General features: G+C 36.3%; 1 protein-coding gene across 2 annotated transcripts in view; it reads right to left on the bottom strand.

Moving 5' to 3' along the window:
- The window catches only part of LOC150090191 (mitochondrial sodium/calcium exchanger protein-like), a 57,682-nt gene that overhangs the window by 16,498 nt on the left and 19,164 nt on the right, over positions 1-22,020 (bottom strand). For both annotated transcript variants that reach the window (XM_090369007.1, XM_090369008.1), the window contains exons 2-7: positions 8,725-8,875; positions 6,717-6,869; positions 5,198-5,250; positions 2,662-2,719; positions 1,608-1,710; positions 332-499 (exon numbers count right to left, since the gene is read on the bottom strand). In XM_090369007.1, coding sequence (XP_090225133.1) covers positions 332-499; positions 1,608-1,710; positions 2,662-2,719; positions 5,198-5,250; positions 6,717-6,869; positions 8,725-8,763 — 574 coding nt within the window. In that variant the 5' untranslated portion in view covers positions 8,764-8,875. The remainder of the gene's footprint in view (positions 1-331; positions 500-1,607; positions 1,711-2,661; positions 2,720-5,197; positions 5,251-6,716; positions 6,870-8,724; positions 8,876-22,020) is intronic.

Genomic DNA, 22,020 nt, shown 5'->3' with positions numbered 1-22,020 from the left:
CAGCATTCTGATTTTACCAAAATCTAACGATTCTGTTCCAGAAATTCGAAGTTTTACCTTTCAGAATCTTTTTGCTTTTGGAAAATTCTAATATGGAAACAGAATTTCAGCAAAATTCATTATGAAAAGGCAGGAAAAACATACCAAATATAACCATATCAATCCTCGCTTCACTATTTCTTCTAAATATTTGATCGTCTTTATGTTTCGTATCTTCAGTAAAAGTAGCTTAAACTGTCAGTCGGCTTAAAAATACTTTTAAACCGGATCGAAATTTTCACCTTTGCTATTTTCTGCACACGAAAAAAAATAATAAAAGTAACTTACTTACCTATCGCATGCCACAACTCAATAGAACCGGAATAGAATCGGAAGAAAGCCCAGAATGAGGCGCAAATGTAAAATATGATGTCTCTCAGGAAGGGTCGTTCCATTATTTTGAAAGGACGAGACACAATGATGGATCCAGCCACCACCGTCGTCACGAATATCCCGGCACCTAAACAAAGAAAAATTTTACATTGTATTACCGTATGAACGCTAAAAATACACAGGCTCTAATTTGTGTGACTTAAATTTCTGTAGATTATAATATTCAAGAAATACTTGTGAAGGAAGTTGTTCCAGAAAACAGAAATTGAAAGAATAAACGAGGAAGAAAAGTTGGTTGGGTGAGTTTGAAGATGGACAGAAAAAGGATGCTGACTGGTTGCAGCACATGTTCCGACTGGTTTTGAAGAGAAAAGGGGAATTATAGAAGACAATTCAGAAGACTAGTGCCCATGGAAATATCTATAGAAACAGAACAATGAGACAGAGAATGGAGACTTTGTAAGAGATGGGTCATTAATTGACCTAACTGCGCTCTTTTGAATAAAGTCTAGAAGCCTGAGAAAGGTTTTGGGGGCACCGCCTCAGATGTGGGAACGATACTCCATGGTAGGGCGGATTTGAGATTTGTAGAGAGTGCATTTTAGAAGAAAACTAACGCCGAGAGCAAAAGCCCAGTTTTTTTAGATGCAGAGGAAGCAATATTTGTGATGTGCGTATGCCAAGAGGGATAAGACGGGATAAATCTTAATAGATACATGTGATCTTGTCTATATAGCTTAGTGCCACCAAAGATAACATATACGTCTTTTCGCTTACTTCAAATATAAAAACGCCAGGCATTATCAAAATCTAATGTACTAGATAATCCGTCAATTTAGAATCTCTAGATTAATAATTCATAATATGGAAATATCTACTAAGATAAATTGAGCGTGCCAGCGTATATTGGGGTTGCCTTTTATAAGTAAAAACATGGGAAGCTACCTTTGTAGTTGCATTGAAAATTCTTCCTTTGGGAAGCCCTGTATCTACTGGGTAATTACGCTCTCAATTTGGCTCTTAACTTCCAAAGAATGCTTATTGTAAACGACAAACAATATTACAAAACCTTGGTCATAACGTTCAGAATTTTGAACTTTCTCTGGACATAACAAGTAAAGCTATCATTGGTCAGTTGCTGAACAACACAGGAATACTTCGGAAACTGACCAATGACTATTTGAATATTTAACTATGTCAAAATAACGAGCGTAGACAAACTACTCACTGCTTACCGAATAATGTTCCAATAACAAGTTGAGGTCTTGACTGCTCGATTCCAGCGAGTGAAGAAAAGATGTCCGGAGCTCCATTACCAAACGCTAAAAAAGTAACTCCCTGCAGCATTCATTAAGGATTCAAATATTTCTTTGGCGTAAAAGATAATTACGGAACTCGACGTTTCTCAAATTGTAACGCGCTAAAATGGTATTGCAAGAAATTGCGATTGAATAAATGGTGGATGTAAAATGAGAGGTCGCTCTACCGAAGCGAAATATCTATAACATTCAACACTTGCTAAACTTAAACTTGATTATACCGTGTTTTCAATTATTTCCTTAATTTTGGCGTGTTGAACTGGAAGTAATAAATGTGCGTAACTTCTACTATCAGAAGGAAATCCAATTGAGAAACATTGACCCACCCAAATAAAGTTACGAAAGATCTGATGGTGGAAATATTACCAAAAAGTTCTGTTTGTCTCGAAAGATGATTCCTCTGTAATTGTGCATAATTAATATGATCGGAACATTTTTAATATTAAGAAATATAAATTATAAAAATGTTCTTTAAGGAACAACATCGAAAACAATATTATTTTTAGGCTAAACTATTTAATCTTACCAAAAGCGCAGAAGCACAACGGCTATGTCACCTTTCCCACACCGAGTGGGAAGGTCCGGTTCGAATCCTGTCAATGGCGCGAGGAAGGCTTTTTTACTCCTTGGCTGAGGTCGTCGGCCATAGATAACAAGATTTCATCCTTGGGTTTTTGGTTCATCAACAAAAAAAAAAAAAAAAAAAACGACCAAACATGCAAAATGACATTTTTTTTTTTTTAAACCAAACTATTGAATGAGTAAGTTAAAGTATGATATTCATAATTCATTAATGCTATTAAATTCCTCTCGTTTCATTGTGTAAAACACTGATAAAATCCTGTTTTTGTAGAGTAAACACACCAAAATTATCTTTGTATAATGGCATATTAACAACTTGAATCATTAGAAAATGACAATTGTCATTAAATAATCATACAAATCAGTTAATGTCTACTAAAAAGGATACAGCAATATTCTGCGACAGCCTTAACGTTTTAGTGATAACAACCAGAGCTGGGCAGAGACTGGAAAAAAATAAATAATAAATATATAAAAAACATAGCCATCAAGAATAAAATTCACATGAATTAATTCAGGACAATTATTTTTTGAAAAATCAATTTAAAAAAGATTTTCATATTTCCAAAAATTAAAATTTCGTCAATTTTTAAAATAAATTTTTTTTACATAATTTTAAAATATAAGATATTAACTTTTAAAGATAATTCTTTTTTTTTTTTTTTTTTTTTTAAAGAAATGTCCATATTGTTCTGCTAAACGTGAATGGTCAGCATATCATTCTAAGAGTTCTTTCTGCATATTGTTCGCGACAGCACGTTGATGTCCGTTCGTCAGTTCGCGTGTAACAACGCGACTCCATTGGACAATTTTTCTTTAAATTTCATGTTTGAATGTTTTAGAAACATTTTCTGAGCCATCCCAAATTCCATTAATTTTTTTACTAATATAAATTCATTCGATTAAATTTTGAGTTGTCTACCTAAACAGAGTAACCAAAAGAGTTCATGCAGTGTTTTAATGGTTAATATCTGACAAAAATTACGTCATTCCAGCTTGCCAGTCATTTGATGTCTGGCAAGCTGGAAGTATAATTCGGCAAAGAGAGAAAAGTGACGAAAAGATGGCTGCTCCAATGGCAGTTATTCGAGATTATTTTACTTTGAGTATAAACCGGGCACTAACTCTACATAAGCAGCCATAAGATATGCACCATTCGGAGAAGCTACAGAGAGAACTTGAAGTCCAAAAATGGCTTAAAAATTTAAATCACATGATGACGCACCTCATTTACAAATGAGGGACAACTGGCCTAGATACGCTGCTACCTCTTACGTTTGGAGCTAATCAGTCGTTTTAATTCTTCTCTCAAAACAAGATGTTCACTTCCAATTTCAAATTCTCTGTGCTTTGGTCTACAACTAGCTGTTTATGACCAATTCTGTTATGATTTCGTTGTTTCTGTTATGTTTCTTCTTGAATCTTGCAGATCCGTTTATATCTGTAAACAAGACTATATGCCTCAAACAAGTAGATTTTTTACCATTATTGTTACGTTTACAATTTCCTCCATTTTTCTAAAATCTCGCGTAGACGTACATGCTATTTCCTATTACATTTCCGCTGTTGTTGTAATTGCCATGTCCATGGCTAACTCCTTTTTTGGAACTGAAAATTGCATAAGAGCAATGTTGCATACATTGCAAAACATGGGATCACAAAACAAAAGAAAAAAAAAGTATATTAAAGCTGTCTTATGTTATCAACTATAATGCGTTTACAAATACTATGACGAAATAATTTAAAAAAATAAAAACATATTCAAGGATTAAAAACATTGTCCATGAAAGGGCAATGATAGCTAAGAGCTAGAAAGACACGTCTTCTACTTAAAGCAAATGGCTATAGAATTTGGACTGAAATCGCAGCAGATAAATTAAGAGCTTTCAGAACCCGCCTCCATCTAGTTCGAATTAAAACTTCTTGAGATACTTAAAACAACCACAGAACAGAAATTATTTCAAATGCTTGGATTTTAATTATACAAATGGAATAAAAAACCATAAAATTTTAAAGTGACAGGAGTATAATATTTTAAGCCAAATTTTATACAAAATTTAGCAAAATTTGTAGACTTTCAGAAAGACCAAGTTAAGATATCTAATAGATAATTAAATAACCATATAAGAAGTGAATTAAAAAAAATGAATCTTCTACTAAAAAATATGGTATATGTGCAAAAAATAACTGTGCCCAAATCAATCGATAGAATAAACCATTTCGAAATGTAAAACAACAAAAAAGATCTAGACCAGGATGATCTAGACAAAGTTGCAAAACGAAGACATCGCAATAAACGTATGGTAATCTTCCTCCACGAATATCAATTTAATCCTGAGTTTAGTACGAAGTTCCGTTAAAAATAAAGCTACATACAACAGCGCAATATGCTCCTACAACCTCAATTATTCTCTGCTACTGGGTTTCAAAGAAACACTTCATTAGGCCATCAAGTTAAGGCGGTTTTCAAACTGACAAGCGGTAAACAGTATTTGCACAAGAACTTGTTGCCACAGAAGTTCTCAATGAAGTTAAAGAGGTAATTGGCATGTGTCAAGAACTCACGTGCCAAGTATTCCTTCAATATTAACTGTTTCTTTCTTTCCTTCCTCTTCTGCAGTGATGAAATTCAACAGAACGCTGCATGAAGCAACTTACTCCACATTACAGTTCGTATATCCGTTGTTAACATTCAATTTTTATTCAAAATGCTGCAATTTCTGGACAAAGATGACCGAATTTCGGTAGGAAGTTGAACAATTCTTTTTAATGCGATATCTAACAAAATTAGTGGCACTATTTTGTTAAAAAAATAGTACTATATAGTCATGTAAGGCTTATATAAAAAAAAGCAAACAAATATAACACAAAATTTGTACAAAACCAGATTTGCTTCCTAATATCATTCATAATGATTTACTTACAAATCGTCCGCTGTCACTGCGAGACCAATGAAGAGCATGCCAAGGAATATCAACTGGAAAAGAAATCAGTAAAGTTAGGCGAAGCGTGGAAAAAATACTTGGTTTTAATAATATTTGTAACTTCCACAGCTAGAATAGATATCTTGATAAAGTTATTGATTAAATACAGAGGAAATACATAATGGCTCAGGATAAAATGGTCCGAAATAGCATTATTTACCATTAGTACAATGCACTTAGCATTTTATTGTTGTGTGAGTTCAAGATGAATTTCATGATTCATCTTGAACTCACCTTGAATTCATTTTGACCTCTGATTTCATGGCACACTTCCAAGATCTTTTCTAAGGTTAGAAACATCTTTGAAATGTGAGAATGGGTTAAGTAATTTTAGTTAGTTTTCTTGGTAAATAAGTACACAGACTCAACCCCGGTCCAAAATGACTCTAATTGGCAAGTGGTTAGGTTTCTGGATTTTGTGCCAAATCCAATCAGCAAGCCAAAAATTGAGAAAACAGCCCGGTAAATTTAAATACATAAAATATTTCGAATGTCACTGCAGGCATGTCGTGGAGAAAGCGTGTTATATTTCCTGGCATCTCTTGTAGAGTTCTTCGTGGCGTTGGTGAACACAAAACCTCCCCAAGAGGGCATTTAGTGATCGAAGACCAGATGAGTGATATATGTGGTTAGTTCCTCTCGAAATTATGACTGTCAAAAGGGTTTTACAGTAATTTCAGGTTCAACCTCGTTGCAGACACGTTTGATTGTAGATTGGGGACGCCGCAGTATCCTGTTGAAACCACCGCCTTTTGACTTAAGTTCTTGAAGTGACAAAATCATTTCGATATTGATAACTTTTCCAGCTGACAATTACAGTACGCTTCCTCAATCGCAATGAATTGAAGACTAATGATCTCGTGATCGGAAATGGACCACCCTATTTGCTGATTGGCCCTTTCCTTATGCAAGGGCCAACCAGCAAATTCATTTGACCGCTGTAATTCAAGGAAACGGGTTACCTGTTAATTCATTCTGACAGCTGCATGTGACATTTATCAGAAAACAGAATGTTTAGAAGAAATACTGAATCGCTAGAGGCCGTGAGCAGTACAGGTTCCTCTGTTTGTTAGGGTCGCGTAAGTCATAAGCCACTTGTATCCGATATGACAAAGGGCCTAGCACAAGTACCATTCTCTGGAGAGAAGTCCTTTTCGTGTTACAGCGCTTACTCTTCTTAGAAGCAGTGGAATTTAAAATTAAATAAAGGCTTGTTTCAAGAATGATCTGATTCAGGTTTAAGCGCATGTGCTGAGTTGGTCGAGTTGCCATCTTTAGAGCTAATTTATTTGGGGCCACGCTGTACACTTTGCTTTTCTGAAACTGATTTCCGTACAGTGGAACTGTATGCATAAAAAATTTCATTTCTATAATAAACTCAGGGTAACTCAGTTTCATAATTGTTAAGTAAGAAGTGTTTGGCTTTAGGAAGTGTTTTTGCAAAGGTTATTCAACTTACCGACAAGCAGACTGCTGCAGGAAGAAATTTGCTCTCAAAAGTACAATACATAAAGCTGATATAATTTAGGTTACCATCGTTGTCTAAACAGTCCGAGGTATTCAAAACAAACGAACACCATTCACTGGAATTTTGATTGTAGACATCTCTACACTGCAAATAAAGAATAGGAAAACAGTTAGATTAGATGTAGCTTTCAAGTTTTTCAGAGAAAATATAACACCAAACCAAATCTATTTTTCTAAGCTATCGGGTGTTCCCAAGATACCAGCTTTGATGGACGGCAAGTGATAAGAGAAAACGCGACGCCCGTCCAAAAAAAAAAAAAACTGATCAGAAGCCTTCCTCAGAAGCAAAGATTGTATTATAATATTTAAAAAAACAAACCTCTTTAAATTTAAAGAACAACATCTTAATTCAGCAGAATTAGGTGGCATTTAAAGTTGTTTCATTTTCTATATTTATGGCAGTATTCCGAGAGACCCTAAAATTCAAGGTCATTTTCATTACAGCAATGATTTGTAACTACATGTTGCAAAATTATTGGAACCTGTAGCTCTTATTCATCTCCTGTTTTCGTTCTTTTCATCAAGTTTTGCAGAAACTAAAACTTTTCAAATTTATTAAAAATTACAGAGCTTACCTACGTTATCTCATATTGTAATGAATACAAAAAAAAATAGGGTGTTTCTTAGCAACAGGATGAAAGTAAATATTCCTCCTTCCTATCCCAAAGAGGCTCTGGTCCGTGCCAAGTGCAGTGATGAATCGATGCTGACCTTTTCTTTGATCTTCACGAACAACTATTCATTGGGTTTCTTCAACGTGACTCAACCAACAATGCTCAAAGGTACTGCGGCACACTGGCACTTTTCGGTGGGCCTTTTGAGCGAAAAGGCTACCTCTCACCCTCTTGCAGGAATAGCACCATCATTGGTACCTGAACACAGAGTTAATCCTAACCTAAACACCATCGGAACCCTTCCTGGACTGATTATCGCACTTCCTACGAGTATCTAACCCTCATGTTTCTTGTCGTAGTGGAGTAAATCTACTTAATTCTTATTCTTAATTTTCCCTCAGGTGGAACCCTGGGGAGCTCTTTTCTTCGTCTGTTTTGCAGATGGCATCACTGGACGACTCAATTCTCTTCAGGTCAAAGTTCAGCTCTCTGTCGACGACTTCAAAATCTGTAAAGCCATCAAACCTCTTCAAGTGATAATAGTTCACTATAAAATTTCAAAAATCGCATTCGTTATCGACTTACGTATATGTCTTAAATGAAATATAAATTTTTCAGTTTCTGCCGAGTTGTTCAGGGAATGCTAGACTTTTTGATAATTCTCTCTCTCCTTGAATTGCTGATTAAACATTAGGTTTTCATCCCGCACAACACAAATCAAAATTCATTGAAATTCATCTTCTGAATTTAAGTTGCTTCAATAATTACAATGATCTCATTTTTCTGTCTTTTTTTGTAAGACTTCTGTAGCAATTTGGAGCTTATTCTTTTGCAGGCGATCTGAGATAGAAAACGTGGTTCATTGCTCTGGACACATTGGATATCTTCAGGTTTGTTTGATCCGTTGAATAATTTAAGTCGTCGACATAATCATGCCTAGATTACTTGGAGTGCAAGAATGAGACCCACTGCAGGTGGCAGAAACTTCGTTCCATTGCAGGACACTTCTAGAGATTAAGGAATTTGCGATATTCTGGATTGTAGCTCGGATAACTGTTGCGAAGATTCAGAAAACTTAGGAATGGTTAAGAAAAGGACACAGTTTCAGCTAACAGCGTCAATTGTGTTACAATAAGAGTTTAAATACAGTTATTGAAAAATGAACACACTAGGTTTATTTATATTTTTGCTACCTTCTATCATTTTTCCAATATTAAACACTAAAGTTTCTTAATTTCGTGTTTTATATTTTTCGAGAGTATTAAGTAAAAATTGCAGCAATCGTAGGATAGTTGCAAATAAATGCATATTAGTGGCGTAACTTACCGAAACACGCTCTGATGTGCCAGCGAAAGAGACGTCCATCGGTGCTCCTCTATAATAAATGAACAGCCTTGGTAATGAAGTTTTATTACGTATTAAGTGCTGATATATGGTCACATGAGAAGAGAGCAATTATGAACAGCTGGAATTCCCTCTGGAAATAAAGCTAATAATTAGTAATCGGTATTTTTTACAATGTCATAATGAATGGCAATTTTTTCGTGAAGGTATCTTTCGGAGCCAAATTACTCTGCACGGAAAGATATCCTCACTATCAAATTCTTCGGTGGCTTACCAGCGAAATTTTAGGAACAGTAGCATTTTTCAACCGGTGTGGGAAGGACGGTAATTATATCTGCTGCGTTACTCACGAGTGCTTGCAAACTCACTTCACCAAACACTTGTTTCCTTCGCAGGCTAGTTAGTGACTTCATAAGAAAATAAGTGAAAAGCTGTCCTTTTCATTTATTTTCTCATGAAGTGAAAGATCGATGCTGATTACAGTTACAAGTTGGGGTTGATTAAAAGGTAACATGAAGTGGTAAACCTCATGAGATCCAGCCTTCTGTTACTCCAGAAGATCAAATGTGTCCATTGGTCCTTTTCTCTCCCACTAGTGAGAATATACCTACGTTGTTCATTTTACTGAATCTCTTCAGGGCATCTTTGGGCCTCAAATAGGGTCCCCAAAATGCCCAGTTGACAAGCTTTACAGCCCGCACCTTTTAAAAGCTGTTCTTCACATGGACACAAATAACAGATTTTATCAGTCTGATCATACTTATTTGAACTCTCTCTAAAAGCTGTTTTTTCTTCAGGTGTGGTCTCCACACCTGAAGACCATAAGTTTTTTTTGTTTTTTTTAAGTTATTAACTCCTCTTCCCCGGGAAGTTTATAAGTAACTTTTGGATATCTGTTTTCCAGGTGCAAAAATTGATTTAGAAGAATTAAACATCAGTTACCAGTTTTCAGACCGTATTTGCAACCGATCCAAACCATTTTGAAGCATCATGGCCTGGTTCCGGTCATAATCTGCGCAGAAAGAGTATGCTCCCTTGTTGCATTGGCCATGTGTTTTAGCTTATCTTAATTTGTTTGTTAAATTATTGAAGGATAAGGTAAAAAGCCGGCAATATCGTCGAGGTGTAGATGTCAACAGCCGAAAGGTATTTCCACGAAGAAAATGGCAGTACTCAAAGCCGCATTGAATAGATCTGGAATGGAAAATGTTGTTCTCTCGCGCTACAGACTCGACTTAGAATCATTTATTCGCACAGTTAAAACAATTCTTCGGCAGTCAAAATAAAAGTAATCGAAGCTGCGCAATTTCGGGTCTCACAGAAGCTTCTTCAAAAAACAGGCATTTCAAAGTTAGAAAGATGGACGGAAGAAATTTTTACAGATGGGATGGAGAATATCGCAAGATGTAACAATATCTGCAGTACTCTGTGCGAATAAAATTTTATTAAAAACTTCTCATTCATATTTGAACCCCATTTGCAAATAGTTGAAATTGTACATTACTTTACGAGTATCCTTGAAAGTGATAACAGCACGCTATCTGCATTCATGTGCATTCCATTATGTTTATCGAATGACGAAACCTCTTTGGCATTCTACAACAGGTCACAATTGGGTTGTTAAAAGTATTTAAATTAAGCACCGAGATAACCAAGGGAACATGAGGTATCAGTATATTGTCTATCTTAGGTTTGCCTGTTTTAAGACAAAGTCCGAGATTACTGGAAAGACTTTAAAAACATGCAACCATCGCCCGAGAATGATTAAACGTAGCCATGATGAAAAGGGGGATAAAAACGGAAAATGAACGATTGCTAACCCCTACTAGATTCGAACCCAAGCATTTTGCACACAGTGTGAAAGAATAGAAATCATAGTTATCGTGATAGTGGCGAACGTAGCTTACGACCATCCAGATTCCTTAACATCTTCTGAAAAAACTTGGAAGTTCTGTATTAGAAGATATGGATAATAGTAGTTATAAACGACTGTTGCTCTTCATAGATTAATGTTATTTTGATGGACTAAGAAATGTCAGATGAAGTTAATTACCAGAAAATGCATGGTGTTGTGTCTAGATAGCAGTAATTCTGTACGTCTAAATTGAGAAAGACTAGATATTCCGAAAATTTTCCTTTGGTCAAAGAGTGGAATACACTCCCTCCTATTCTTGCGAAGGTTGGAAGTTTATCTAAATTTAAGGAAGGATTGAATAATTTTCTTCAAAGAAAGTGCTTTTGGTTGCTTTATTTTAAATTTAATTTCTTATTTTATTATTTTTTTTTTCCTTTGGTCCTACGTAAGCTTGCTGCCTTGCATCATTTTGCCAATACTGATTTCAACATTTTTTGAATCCGTCTTAAAGTCATCAATACTCGCATAATCTAGAATCACATAATAATACAGTCCCAAAATTCCATAATATTTAAGTTTCTCGATTCAGTAGAAGTGCTGTTTTTGTAGGGTTTTAGACACCAGCAACTTAGGCCATATTGCGTGGCATATAATATGTCTGTAAATTGTATGATTCTGTGGTCGATTTGCTGTTTTCTGGATGAAGAACCTGAGTTTCAGGGAGAGAAAAAAACATGCTACCTTCCCCTAAGACCGACTAACTCAGCCATGTGAAAAAGACCCATAAAAATTCCTCACGTCATTGACTGGATTCGAATTCCGGTATTTTGCGCCCGGTCTGGGGAGGACGGTGATTATACTAACTGTGCTACGCACGAGGGCAGTAGGAGTGCATATATTTGTTAACCGCTTACTTTCAAAATCTAATATATGGCGAAAAGCATGTTGTTACTTATATCTGGGTCTATAGGGATGCTTATATTTGGACAGTGTTTCCAGTACTGCAACCTTGGGCACCTTAGCCATTAAACTACAAAATTCAGTATTATGCAAAGTAGTTTTAAAAACCAGATGATTCCTTTGAATTCCTTGGGAATTCACTAACAATGAACGATTCGAATAGAAATGAATAAAAAGGCCAAAACAAAAAGCTATAATCGAAACAGAACCAGTGAAAGAATTATATTTCCGTCTTATTAAGTCTAAGTGCACCATGTGTTTTTGGCAAAAAAATTTACAGCATAACTCCATTAAAGCAAAACATATTTCTTTCTGTAAGATTGTCATTAAACGTACGCATATGCTTATGTAAATAACTTTATTACGTAATCAAGTTATTTACGTAATAATTACATCACGACTATCACTCATTCGATCAACAACTTTTTAACGTATTAGCACGTGTCTTGGAATGGTTTCTCAACCATTCCAAGACACGTGCCAAGCACCCAACTTCTCTGATTTTGAATTGGTCGAAAACCACCAGACTAGAGCTTCTTTAGAGAAGTTTTATTAATCTGTAAACCCTTATCTCAAATTTACGTTTCATGGCTATTATTATTATTTCTTATTAAAATAAGAACTGTTATTATTTACTGATAATTCGTTTCATTATTATTGCATTAACAATTGATTTGTGCCAAGTTCCTAAGGTCGAGAAGTTAACATTTTTTTAAACGTTCAGCCAGCGGAGTTATGGAGGACAAAGAATTCGATTCCTCCCCACGGAGTTTTCAATTGTCAATTGAAAGAAAATTGAAAACTGAAATCTTTTACCTTTTCCAGCAGCTCTACGTCATTGCTAAAATGTTCCTTCCTGTACACCATACTTAAGATGTAGCCTAACTGATGATATACAAATTTTTGTACTTTATAAAATTAAAGCAAAAATCACAGATAAACACCATGAGCAGCCTGTCTACACATTTTGGTGGGTTTTAGGTGTATTGGCAAGAAGCCCTTTAGAGTGACAAGTGGGTTTTAGGTTATTAATGGCGCCTCAGTAGCCAGGTGGGAAGGAGCAGCAGTGCGTTACACACGCTTCTTGATTAGACCGGGGTTCGAGCCCGTCACCATCAAATACGGAGGATGCGGAAAGGTTAAGGGAATGACCACCGCATATCCAGGAGCAATATGGCCTTAGTTGCTAATGCTCCTAAAAACCAAACAAACAAACTTTCCAACCAACGTGCACTGTTTCTAAATTATACAAAATACGTTCATATGGGAGGGTACAAAATTCTTACTAAAGTATAAACAGACTAAGTGAAAATTACTCTTAATATCCACTTTTTTCATGACAAAGAACTCTATGCAGAATGGTCATCCACATCAGTACTCAAACTATTAAGGAAGAAGGTAAATCAAAGTTTTGGCCACGGTCTAATCTAGCGTTCCATTTTGTTCCACAGGTGTTCAATGGGGGTTGAGATCCAGCTCTGAGCCAGCTAGTCCGACTTTCCAATCTTTGTCCATACGCCAGTCCTGTATAACCCTCGCACCACGAATGACATAAGCGTTGTGCTCTTTTCACTGACAGGGTTCTTTCTGTGACACGTGCATTGTATAGGATAACGTAGAATTGTGCAAAACATTCGGGTAGGTCATGCACTTCATGGTTTCAGAAACTACTATCAACGGACAAATTCTGAATTTGTTAAAAGAACAGCACAATACCATGATGACCGCTTCTACCAAAAGTTACATAAGAGAGGAGGCATTGAGACAGAGGTGCTCTCCAAATAATACTCGCTCCAAACAAGGTCATCGTAACGAAGAATTGTGTAATGTGATTGGGAAAACATTTTGCCACTATTATATAGAGTCCATGAATGCTGTGAACGATATCACTCCAAATTCCGTTGCGCTTGATGACTGTGATATTGGGCTTATGCATAGCTACCTTACCAACCGATCGAAAGCTATGCAGCGCTCTATCGACGGTTAATATACTGACTGATTTTCCCGTGGAATTTTGGACTGGGACATGTTTTCTGCAGACATTTGAGGCACGAAATATTCTGTTCGTAACACATTCCATGAATTGGCGAGGCTTTTTTGAGATAGATATCACCTGCATTCTTCCATCTTCGAATAAAATTCGCCAGACTAGATTTTAGGAGGTTCAAACGAGTCGCCTTACATATCATAACCTTACTGATGTTCAAGGCGACATACAACCACCATCAAAAGACTAAGTTACGATCAACAACCTATATTGGTTTTTAACGTACTGGTACTGCATAGGCAAACTCAAAAGATTTATATTGTGTTTGAGCCGATGCATCTAGGCGTGAAGCTGATAAACTGAATGAAGTTTTTGCATCTACATTCACACGAGAAATTCTCTAGGGTAGTGGAAGCCAGAAGTTTATCAAACTCTAACAGGGAGCTAAATGGTTTTGTAATAGCTGAGAGGAAATTGAAAGAGGAATTGTTGAAGTTAAACATAAGAAAGGCACTTGGAGTGGATAGGATATATCCAATTATATTAAGGGAGGCAGCAAAAGAAATAAGTAAATCCTTAGCCATAATTACGAAAGCATACTTGGAATCAGAGGATTTCCCACAGACTGGAGAAATACGAATGTATTCCCAATTCACAAAGGGGATAAAAGGGTGACACGAGTAATTACAGACCTGTTAGTTTTAACTTCTGTTCCGATGAAAATAATACAGTCACTAGTTAAACAAGTAATGCAGAATCATCTAGACAAGACTGCAGTGACAGTTGAAACACAGCATGGGTTTGTTAAGGGGAAATGAAATCTTGTCTGACCTGTTTGAATGGATACTACGAGGTAGTCACAAAGGAACTGGATGCAAAAAATTATTTTGATATTATATACTTGGATTTCAGGAAAGCTTTATGTACTGTTGCACATAAAAGACTGCTGTACAAATCGGAGAAGTGTGGCATTAAGAGGAAGTTGCTGCTATGGATAAAGGGATAGTTGGGTGGGAGAAAACAGTGGTAATCAACGGACACTGCTCTTCGTGGACTAACGTTATTAGTGGACTCCGAAGAGTTCGGTGTTGGGACCATTGTTGTTTTCTATATTTATAAGTGATATTGATGAAGGTATAAAATGCTTAATGTCCAATTTTGCAGATGATACAAAGTTAACAGGGTTGTTAATGACAGTAATGGGCAGATGGGCTGAGAAGTGGCAACTGAAATTTAACATTGACAAATGCAAAGTACTGCATGTGGATAGCAGTAACCCCAGAGTAACGTACCAACCGTGTGGTATTACATTCAGTGTAGTGGAGTATGAAAGAGACCTGGGGATAATTGTGCAGCCAGATATCAAGTTTTCTGAGCAATGCAGACAGGCTGCCACAGAAGGTCATGGGGTCTTGTCAATGATATACAGGAATTTTGCTAGCAAGGATAAGGAGGTGATATCACTTTGTATAAGGCAATGGTCAGGCCACACCTTGAGTACTGCATACAGGTCTGGAGGCCTCATTTTAGGAAGGATTTAGAACTGCTGGAACGCGTTCAGAGAACAGCAACGAAATTTGGTGAACGGAACAAAGAGTTGCTCTTAGCAAGAAAGCCTTATATTTGCAAATTGCGGTGTCTGGAAACTAGTCACCTGCGAGGTGATCTGATTTAGGAGTATAAAAGCTTTAATGGTTTTAGCAGGCTCAATGCTGATGGGATTCTTCCTCTAGCTCAGATTCTGCATAAATTCAAATTGAAGAAAGACAGTTGTAAAACAGATGTGTGGAAATTTGCCTTTAGCCAGCGGGTAGTTGATTGCTGGAATATCTTCCATCTGTCTTGTGGAAGCTGACAGCTTAAATAAATTCAAGGAAGAACTGGACAAATCTTTGGAGCGAATGGATGGGTAAAATGGGGAGATTTTTTTTTTTTTTTTGGTTGATGTTGCGTAAGCATGCTTTCTTGCCTCATACGCCTCCACTAATGCTAACGACCTCGCACAGATTGTTCATTTAGCTACTAGAATATCAGACAATCCTAACCATGCACCCAACACACAATATAAGTACACAACTGAGATGAGTGGTGAAATGGAAAAATTTTTTTTTTTTTTTTTTTTGGTTGATGCTGTATAAGTTTGCTTTCTTGCATCATATGCCACTACTAATGCTAATGATTACTATAATAATTAATTCAATCTTGCTACAATAATATGTCATAAACAGGTAAGTGATGCAAACGTCTTCAGTAACCTTGATCAAAAACATGTCAGAATAGAGACGTTCTCTTATTAAGTAATTCTAGTGATAGCGAATTTTATGTTGCAGCTTCGCCTGTGATAAGGAATATATATTAAAAATGTGAACTTTCAAAAATTATAATAACTATTAACTGCTAACTCTATTAACTGCTGAATCATGATGCAATCCTGTCATTGCAAAATGCCACTTTATGTGATGAATGAAAGCTGACGTAACTTCCGATGAAATCTATCATAACTCAAACTATACTGTACTACGCTTACTGTGAGAAAATATTCTCCCATTTTACTGAATGCCATACAGGAACGGTTATCACCAGAATGGAAAACAACGCTCTTGCTGTAGATGATAACTGGAAAAAGCGAAGACCCTCAGATACTATACTGACTTTCTATGAGACCTGGTGTTTGAGCGAGCACAAAACTCTCAGAATACCCTTTTGTGGTGTATGGAAAATCCCATACACCATGTGGAGATTGAAGTATGGTATGCAGTGGCACACCGCAAGATTGCTGGGCCCATCTTTTTCACAGAAGCTATAACCACTCAGCGGTACATTGACATAGTCCATTAATTCCTGGTACACCTAACTAAGGAGGAGGAGATACTAATGTGAATTGGGATTGATATTTTATTCTAATAAAAAATTTCTTTTTTAGCTACCATCATTCTACTATTTTTGGTTTCTTATATGCGAATGATTATCATAAAAATTTATTGGTAAATAAGTTTTCTATATCCATTTATTAATAAAAATTGCTTTGTTCAAAAAAAATTGTTTTTATTGTATCAAAGGGAAAAAGTTATCGAAGTTATCGAAGTTATCGAAGCTCAGAAAGTGTGGATTAACTTTATTTAATCTGCAATTTTTTGATGAAACAATAAACCATCAAGGAGAATAAGAGTCAGATTTAAATACTGTGGAGTGTATAAATATGAGGTAAAATACCACGGCGCAATTTACTGTTAACTGCAGCAATGCATGTGCCAAAAAAAACCCAAAATACAATCACTGTCTCTCTCCAATAATCTCGGGCTTTTCCTCCAATGTAATATACCCTTTCACTCTTGGCTACGTGCCGAGAATAGGAGAAGGGAAACGCGACTGTTAAATATCTCATCACAAAATCTTGTAAAAGTACTGTATCTGCGGTGACAGAGCTGAATTTTCGCTAACAAAAGGAAAATCCCTTTCACACACATAAATGTTTTAATATATGATAATTTTAGTAATAACGATGGTAACAAATCTTTATTGTGAAACCCTAATGCCACTGTGTTAATCACAAGAGACATTAAGAATTATTTCCAATCCCAATAAAACAGTATAACTACAAGGGTCACAAAAATTATTAATAACAAATTATTACTTGTTATTCCTTTCTTTTCACTTCCTACAATTTACTCCCAACATATTAAAAAAGCATATCAAACAATTTTAAATATAAAACTCCGAAAGGCAATTTTCAATATTGATGGTTGTAGGTATTTCCGGTCACCCAACAGCTGACAAAAACAACAAGAAATAGGTTAAATGTTGGTGCATCTTATGAGTAGCTGTTAGAACTTTAAAATCCAAGTATAGACACTTTATTATGAACAGAAATGATACACTACCTGAAAAGTTAACTACGAATCAATCGCTTGAACCACACTTAGAGAAATACGACTGATATCTAGACACATGGTGCAAATGGCTAGAATACTCAAGTAAAATTATTTGCCCACTCCCCCACAGTACTTATACTAGAGCTGGACCGTCGAATTATTCGATCTTCGTATAGCTCTGTCAATTGCTGAATCAACAAAAATTAAGTCTGCTCAAATAAACTGAAACAAATCCAAATAAACATGGATTCAAGCCCTCGTGGCTAGCACAATTAGTAGGATCGCAATCCTCCCCACACCGGATGGAAAAGACTTGAGTTCAAGTCCCGTCGATGATGGGAGGAATCTTTATGGGCCTTTTCCACAACATGGCTCAGTTAGTCGGTCTCAGGCGAGGGTAGCGTGGTTTTTTTCTCCCGGCAACTCGGGTTTTTCGTCCAGCAAACAGAAAATCGATCGATCACAGCACACACGCAATTTACACAGCAATATGGCCTTAGTCGCAGATGCTCATAAGACCCAACAACATGGATTCAAATCTGTTTAAGGAAAAAATTTCAACAAGTCCATTATTAAATTCCAGAAGGTTTGACATTTTAATGTTGTTTTTTTCCAGTATGTATATATTAGTGCCTCGAGTCACTATTTAGTTTTAAAGAGCATTCACACTTTAATATATTTATTTCGTGATTCTTTGAATTATGTTTCTGTGAAAGCGTACTATGCATTATGGGCGTGTTGGCAGTACTTTGAAACAAGGAAGTAAATTAAAGTTATCGACACAGGAATTCGCATGCATTACGTTTCTGGTCCTCGCTGATACACGCCAATCTCGTAATACCACGTTAGTGGAATAGCGCAAACTTTGATTTGTGTTATTTTACTTTATTATTAATATCAATCAAGTGAATGGAGCATCAAGTCAAAGAATGCCTTGCAAAACTGAAAATTTTAGTAGTTTAAAAGTTCGTGGTAAGGAAATCATACACCACTTACTTTATTCTGCAATAAGAACATATTCAGAAATCTTTTACGAGGAACACTGCTTCCCAGCTATGGAAATACACGTACGGAACTTCTATTTCTAACATATGATTAGAATCAATGGTTACATAACCATGGACTACAGAAATCCCTTCCCTAGGGGAAGAAGATGCGATTTATTTTAAAGGAATACTACTTTTTATTTATCCTTTAAAAGGCACTCGTCAGATCTACTAAGTTCTTTATCACAATTACAGTAAACTTTCATAACGTACAGAAACAAGCCTGTATTGGTTCTGTTGATTATCGAATATACATACGCACTGACTGAATTTTTTGCTATAAGAGCCTGTTCCACGCAGGCTCTTATAGCAATCCTACTGGCCACCGAAAACTAATAAAACTCGATTGCAATACCTTCTTGGATGATCAAGTATCGTACGGTTTCGTTAAATTTCAGTAATCCCAGAAATGAACCAGAAGTCCCCTCCTGATTTGAGGTTGCTGGTTTGAGCTAACTAGTCTCAGTGTAGTCAAGTTGAACATGAATAGTACAAGTATTTGAGTTTATCATGGTTCGAATCCACGTGGCCATGACGGAGTGCAAACAGAACTATTAATCAAGCCAAAGATTTCCACTGATGAAAGTTTAGACAAACAAATATCTACTAAAACTACTTCCCCCTTATATTTCCCTTCGAAAGAGGGAAATTATTGGAGATCATTTCGTTATTCTTGTACGCCGAGCGGATATAGCAAAAACCTCAAGATGTAGTCTTGTAAAGATAATTTCAGTCTTGAAACTATCGTGTTTTGCTGACAACGAAAAACACCAGCGTTGCATTCCAAATTTGTTTTCAACTTGTAGAAATAGCCTGGACGTCAAAGAAAAGTCATTAAGTCATTAACAAGTCATCCTTATAACAAGATAAGACAGCATTCCAAGCGCCGCTCACCTGTGATATTGAAAAACTAAATTGCTGAATCATCAAATGAGGTAAGACGTTACGTCGTATGACTACGTCTGATGCATTTCCTCTTCTGTGTTCCCTTCTCTCCATATAAATATTATACGAAGACAGAGAAATGCCTCTGATCAATTGATTGCATTTACTCCATGAAACTTAAATAATAACCAAGTTACAGACTCTTGATACTTTAAAATGTTTGAGATTGTAGTGTGACACTTCTGTTGAGATTAAATTGTTCTAATACGAGGACAGAAATCTTGTCCCCTTTGTTAAGTAGTAACGGTGCGATCAATGACCGCAAAGAGTATAAAAAATTAGCAGACTTCGTCTGGTGGAAACCACACGATATCTTGGCAGTTTAACAAAAAATTCTGGGGTCTGGAGACTCTTTTTCGACTGCTCCGATTTGAGTCAGAACAGAGGCATCAATTAACTGAGTCCATTCGCAGCCTGATTAGATAATATTGTCAAATGTACTATCGCATACGTTTATCATCTTTCAAATGACAAACGTACACTACCAGTTCGATAAGATGAATTGAAACGCGTATAAGCGGTTCAAAGACTGACTTGAGGATGATCGCGATGGCCGAAGATGTAGGCGTCTGTCATCCTCTGGAAATGAGAACAGAGTTGCAAAAGTTCAAATTGTGGCAAGGGATCGTCGTTTGACTCTCAGAAGGATGGCTGATGAGTTGGATGTGAATAAGGAGAGGAGTTGCCAAATTCGGCATGAAGATTTAGAGAAAAGGAAGGGTTGTGCAAAATTTGTGCCTCACGGATGAGCAGAAGCAAGGAAGTGTGACATCATGAGAAGATTTCATCCATGTTTTCCAAGAAAATCCTAATTTCCTCGACTGTGTTGTTACTGGAGATGAATGTCAGATGCTTCAGTACGAACCAGAGATGAAGCGTCACAGCATGCAGTGGACTTAATCATCAAGGCCCAAAAAAGTTTCGTTTACAGAAATCCAGGATCAATACAATGCTGATCACGTTTATCGACAAACAGAGTGTGATTCAAAATGAATTGGTACCTGAAGGGAAGACGGTCAATGCTGCGTTTTATATACAGCCGTTTCAAAGCTAATTGAAGCGCACTTCCCAGGTGGGAAGCAATTTTTAGAGAAAAACAACTGGTTCTTGTTTAACGACAATGCCTCCGCCCATTCTGCATTTGTTGTGAAAACATTTCTGACTAAACACAGCATTGTACAAATCAATCATCCACCCTACTCTCCCGATCTAGCATCAGCAAACTTCTTCCTCTTTCCCAAGGTGAAAACTGCCCTCAAAAGGAAAGATATTTCAGGGTACGAAATTTCATTGATCTGTCCGTATCGGACGTGGTCCAATTAATAGTTCTCTACCTTTCCAGCCTCTATTATGCCACCTGTGGAGATGAATACTTCTTGCGCAGTTTTCTGGTCTAAAAAAAAAAAAATCTGTCGTTGAAGGCCGTAACACTTGGGCCGAAACGTACGGTAATCTTCCCCCAACCGTTACTTTTATTTTTAATTATTATTATTTTATTTCGGATTTTACTAATGTTTATATTAGTCTATTATTATTCGCCTTGTATATAAAAAAGCGGCAATTATTTCTATTTCACGCAGAGAAGTTTCAAAATATTCAAATTAACTCAAACTGTCTCTTAAAACTCCTCTAAACATTTTCTAACGTTAGTATATAAAAAAATTATGTACATCATAATGAGACAATTATTTTACAACATAATCGCCATGAACAGTCAAACATTATTGCATCATTATTATTAATTCGGTAAATATAGTAAATAAATTTCATTGGCCCCGGCACAGCATTCATATAGGAGGAGGGCATTTCAGAAAATTTTGATATACAAATTACATTTGACACAAATCTACGTTAGCAGGCTTATCAAATTTTCACACAGCACTTAATATTTGGACGAGATCCAAAAACATATTCTCTAAATATATGAAAACATAAAAATCTTCAAAAGTTTATTAGAGAAGTTAGTGATTGCAGGATTCTTCGAAAAAACATTAACTGTATTTTTCGCATATCCTCCGAAGGTCGCCAACAATTCTATGTTATCTAGAACCATGTTATCCAAACGGTGCGAAGGATCAAAACATGGACATATTTATGAAGTTTGCTAATTAGTGATTTCTGGGTTGGTCTTAAGTAGATTCATGAGCTGACGATGTTCAGTGCTGTAATAATAAGCATCCATTGGGTTGTTTCCCCAAGTGAGAGTAAAGTCGGTTTGGAGATTAAAATTTCCAGCTACTCGATTGAATCATCGTAATATCCCTCAAGTTTGTACTGTATCAGATATTTGATGGGGGTCGATGTCAGGATTTGATGCATAAAAAGTAGCTGGTGTAACACAAATCCGGATATACAGTATTTTGTGACTAGTTTTATGTTTCGAAATCCAGCTAACACTTGTCCACCAATCCAAAGAGCAAGAAGAGATTTATTTTTTCGTTTCTCTAAAATGATGTTAAAAGGAAAGGTTTATTCTATACCAAGTCTGGATCTTTGTGATAATCAACGTTCCGAATCAAGACGCCACTTATAGTAAAACTGCCAGATTAAGAGAGAACGATTCATCCGCTCTACACGACCCCACTCTCCCATACAAAGAAAGGAACCCAGTCG

This window comes from Mastigoproctus giganteus, chromosome 2, assembly GCF_048544385.1.
Source record: "Mastigoproctus giganteus isolate SK-2022 chromosome 2, ASM4854438v1, whole genome shotgun sequence".
Classification (NCBI taxonomy): Eukaryota; Metazoa; Arthropoda; class Arachnida; order Uropygi; family Thelyphonidae; genus Mastigoproctus; species Mastigoproctus giganteus.
This window is presented reverse-complemented; position numbering and strand designations above follow the sequence as displayed.